The 3,618-nt window shown below is 39.6% G+C and overlaps 1 protein-coding gene across 1 annotated transcript; it reads right to left on the bottom strand.

Annotated features, from left to right (window-relative positions):
• Window positions 1–1,291: 1,291 nt before the first annotated feature.
• On the bottom strand, window positions 1,292–3,592 carry LOC111862911. Its single transcript, XM_023848756.2, has 2 exons — window positions 3,496–3,592; window positions 1,292–2,364 (listed from the first exon to the last, which is right to left on the bottom strand). The coding sequence occupies exon 2, from the start codon at window positions 2,228–2,230 to the stop codon at window positions 1,736–1,738; it is 495 nt and encodes a 164-aa protein (XP_023704524.2). The 5' UTR covers window positions 2,231–2,364; window positions 3,496–3,592; the 3' UTR covers window positions 1,292–1,735.
• Between the last annotated feature and the right edge of the window lie 26 nt (window positions 3,593–3,618).

Raw genomic sequence — 3,618 nt, forward strand, 5'->3', positions numbered from 1 at the left:
TTTAAAAAGAAATGATTTCTATTTGGTATGTAATTTTTTCATTATTTCATTGAGGCGGTAGCCAGAAAACAGGCTCATAGGTCTGTGGACTCTTCTATCGGAGATCTATCCATTAGCTGCATTTGTCAGTTATCTGAAAGTGTCTCAAGTTTGGTGATTTCAGATTGTGTGTCAACGACACAACAATCAGCTGTGTTATAATATAATAATTTTAAGCCTCTTGAAAACAAGAAAATAAATTAATAAAACCTCATACTTACCATCTGTGGCTAGTTCTTCGGCTATTTCCTTCCACAAACTGCTGATGAAATTGCGGTCTCTATGTTTTGCCTCTTGTGGATCATAAATTTCACGCCGATCGCGCACCAACAAAATAAGATGTTCTACATCCATGATTAATACTCAAAGTCGTTCGACATTCACGGTATCAGCACGACAGATGACGGGCCAAGACTGAAGAATAATTCAACCTCCTGAGTCACGGACTTGACGCTGTATGACTGGACGGGACTGAGCTGGACGGGACTGGTTCGGTGTGAAAGCGCATGATCAGTCCCGATAACAAATGCATTTGTTTGACCGTGTGTTGAATCCGAGAGCGTCAGACTCGACTGGACTGGACGTGACGGGACTGGCTTGGTGTGAAATGGGCCTTACGGTGCGTGCACACCGAGCGCGTGTTGCGTGAAGTGCTATGCATAGCGCTATGCTTGCTTCCTGTTCATACCGAATTCTTAACGTTATGCAGTCGCGAGAATGCCGTTATCGAAGTTCGCAAGGAAGATTTTACTGATGGAAAACAGTGTCTTAAAATTGAAACATAGGAAGAGGAGTCGTAATTGGGTTCATGAATTTAATGAAGAACGAATTAGTTTGGGAGAATTGTACCATTTGTAAAGAGATGCAAGACTTTATCATGATAAATTTTATAATTACTTAAGAATGACAAAAAATACCTTTGACATGCTCTTGGAGAAGTTAGAAAATCATCTTGGCGGACCTGGTACTAACTACAGACAGAAGATATCCCCTGAACAACGGCTAGTTTTAACAGTTGCACCGCGCCCTTCGTCTTCCTCTCCTCTTTTAACTATTATATTATTATTATTACGAAGAGGAAGGGCACAGCGCAATCGTTCCTGGCTCTATTGTCGGTTCGCACGCTCCCCTAGATGGAGATGGGGTATCCAAGCTAGGAGGAGGAAGCTACACTCAGTTCAGTGGCTAAGATAAAACAAATACAATTTTAATAGCAAAATATACAGTACATAAATAACAAAAGAACACTTTGACCAAAAAAAAAAGAACAGACAACCAAGTTCGCGTCGGCACCCCTTGTGTCGATGCTAGAAATATCAGGCCATACAGATGCAAGTCTAAATTCTGAGACAAAATAAAACCCCAAACCAAAATTTAATACGCGCGTCGCAAGCGTTCTCCCTTTCACAAGAGGGTACATGGGACCACGTGACTGACGTCAGGGTACCGCATGGTGGGGATGGAATCCGTCACAGGAAGGATGATGACCTCATCGTGAGCGGGCTAAGGCTTAGCACGGCTCACAGTGAGGTTAGTATACAAATAATAATTAAAAATGGAATCACAGCGTAGATTTCATACAAAAAATGACGTAATAATAAGGGTAATAATTAATTATTAATGGTGATACAAGCAATGCAATAACAATGCAATGCACTTAACACTGGTAGCAAAATAACACGGAAACCATACTACTTTAAGGCAATGAATCTTGATGAGTAAATAATGAAAATGTTGGCTGGTTAGATGCTTGAGGTGGTACCACGAAACTCATTTCAACTGGTGTATTCTGTCGTTCGTTATCTTCAATCTCCCCAACAACGAGTTCATGTATTTTCAGTCTCAAACGACGTTTTCGCCAGGGAGGCAGGGTTTTCATGTCCGGCAACAAACTTTTAAAAAAGAGGAGATCATCATCTTCTTCCCGTTCCGCTTCTTTCACCAACAAGTCCAATTTCATTTTTTCAACACTCAGCAATTCATCCTCTTGTGTTTTCTTTTGCCTTTTAACACGTGAAGACGAACAAGATGAGTTGCTTCGTGGCATAGAGTCTTCACTCTGTGGTAACGGTATTATTTCCTGTCCAGTTGAGTCTTCGGATATTCCTTCCTGGCTTCCGTCAGGTTCGGGTCCTTCTTGTAGACTTGATTCGACTTTGTCAGAAGTCGAAACATCTTTAATGAAGAGCATCGCGTCAAAATATTGCCACGATGACCCCTTCGGTGCATCATCGGCTCCTGCTCCAGATCTCGGATGATTCAGTTTTTTGCACTCTCGATGGAAGTAATCTCTGAGATATTTCCATTTGGCTTTCACAGTTTTAACTGAAATATAAACAAAGAATTAGCCTGAATGAGAAACTGAGTAATTGTACTGATTTTTCAATGTACACAATTATGAAAAATGTGACTTACAGATGTATATTTATTAAAACGATTCTAAATATATTTCTAATTCATTGAAGCTAGTTGCTATTTCTTTCAGATATCTTGCCACTGGAGAGTCATTTCATTCTTTGGCGCTTCACTTTCGACTGGGCGTGTCGACAGTTTCTCAAATTATTAAACAGACTTGTATCACAATATGGAATGTTTTACGAGCGACATACCTGCCAACCCCTACAACTGAAATGTGGCGACAAGTAGCAGAAAAATATTGGGAGAAATGGAATTTTCCCAATTGTCTAGGAGCACTGGACGGTAAACACGTCAAAATTAAATGTCCGGCTAAATCCGGCTCTTTATATTATAATTATAAACAATATTTTTCAATATTGTTACAAGCTCTTGTTGATGCAGATTGCAAGCTGTTGGCTGTTGATATTGGGGCTGTTGGACGTCAAAGTGATGGAGGGAATTTTAGAACTACCTCGTTATACAAATTATTGGAAAACAGCAAACTAAATATTCCAGCAGCAAGAGAACTCCCACAGACACAGGAGATCACTCCTTTTGTCATGGTCGGTGATGAAGCATACCCTCTTTTACAGTACTTGATGAGACCATATCCCAAAAGAATTTTGGACAATCGGAAACGTATTTATAATTATCGGCTCTCAAGGGCAAGAAGAAGTGTAGAATGCGCCTTTGATATTATGTGCAGCAAGTGGCGAGTTTTGCTGAAAGCAATAGAAACTGATGTCTCAAATGCAAGTAATATTGTGAAAGCTATTTGCGTCCTTCACAACTTCATTTTAACCCACGAACCCTTCCAAACAGAAAATAATGATGATAACCTGATTACACAACTTGGTGATACATTACGGCCTCATACACCAACACAGTGCCGTTCTTCAGAAAGAGCTAAAAACATCCGAGAAACTTTCTGCGATTTCTTTAATGGCACTGGATCAGTACCTTGGCAGAATAATTACATTTAGCAGATACATTTAAGTATGAGGATAGAAGTAATACTATATGTTTACTGTATCTGTATGAATATAATATAAAACTTACCATCTTTGCCAACTGTTGTAGAGCCTTCAATCCACTTCTTCTGCAAAACAGTTACATTTTTGTGGTTACTGTGTCTTTGGTTCCATATTTCTTCTCTTTGAAATACTGCATTAATAATTTCTT

This window comes from Cryptotermes secundus, unplaced genomic scaffold (assembly GCF_002891405.2).
Source record: "Cryptotermes secundus unplaced genomic scaffold, Csec_1.0 scaffold582, whole genome shotgun sequence".
NCBI lineage: Eukaryota > Metazoa > Arthropoda > Insecta > Blattodea > Kalotermitidae > Cryptotermes > Cryptotermes secundus.

Bases quoted from the DNA above. Each gene is read 5' to 3' on its own strand.
- LOC111862911 (XM_023848756.2), bottom strand. From the start codon at position 2,230: ATGCTCTTCATTAAAGATGTTTCGACTTCTGACAAAGTCGAATCAAGT.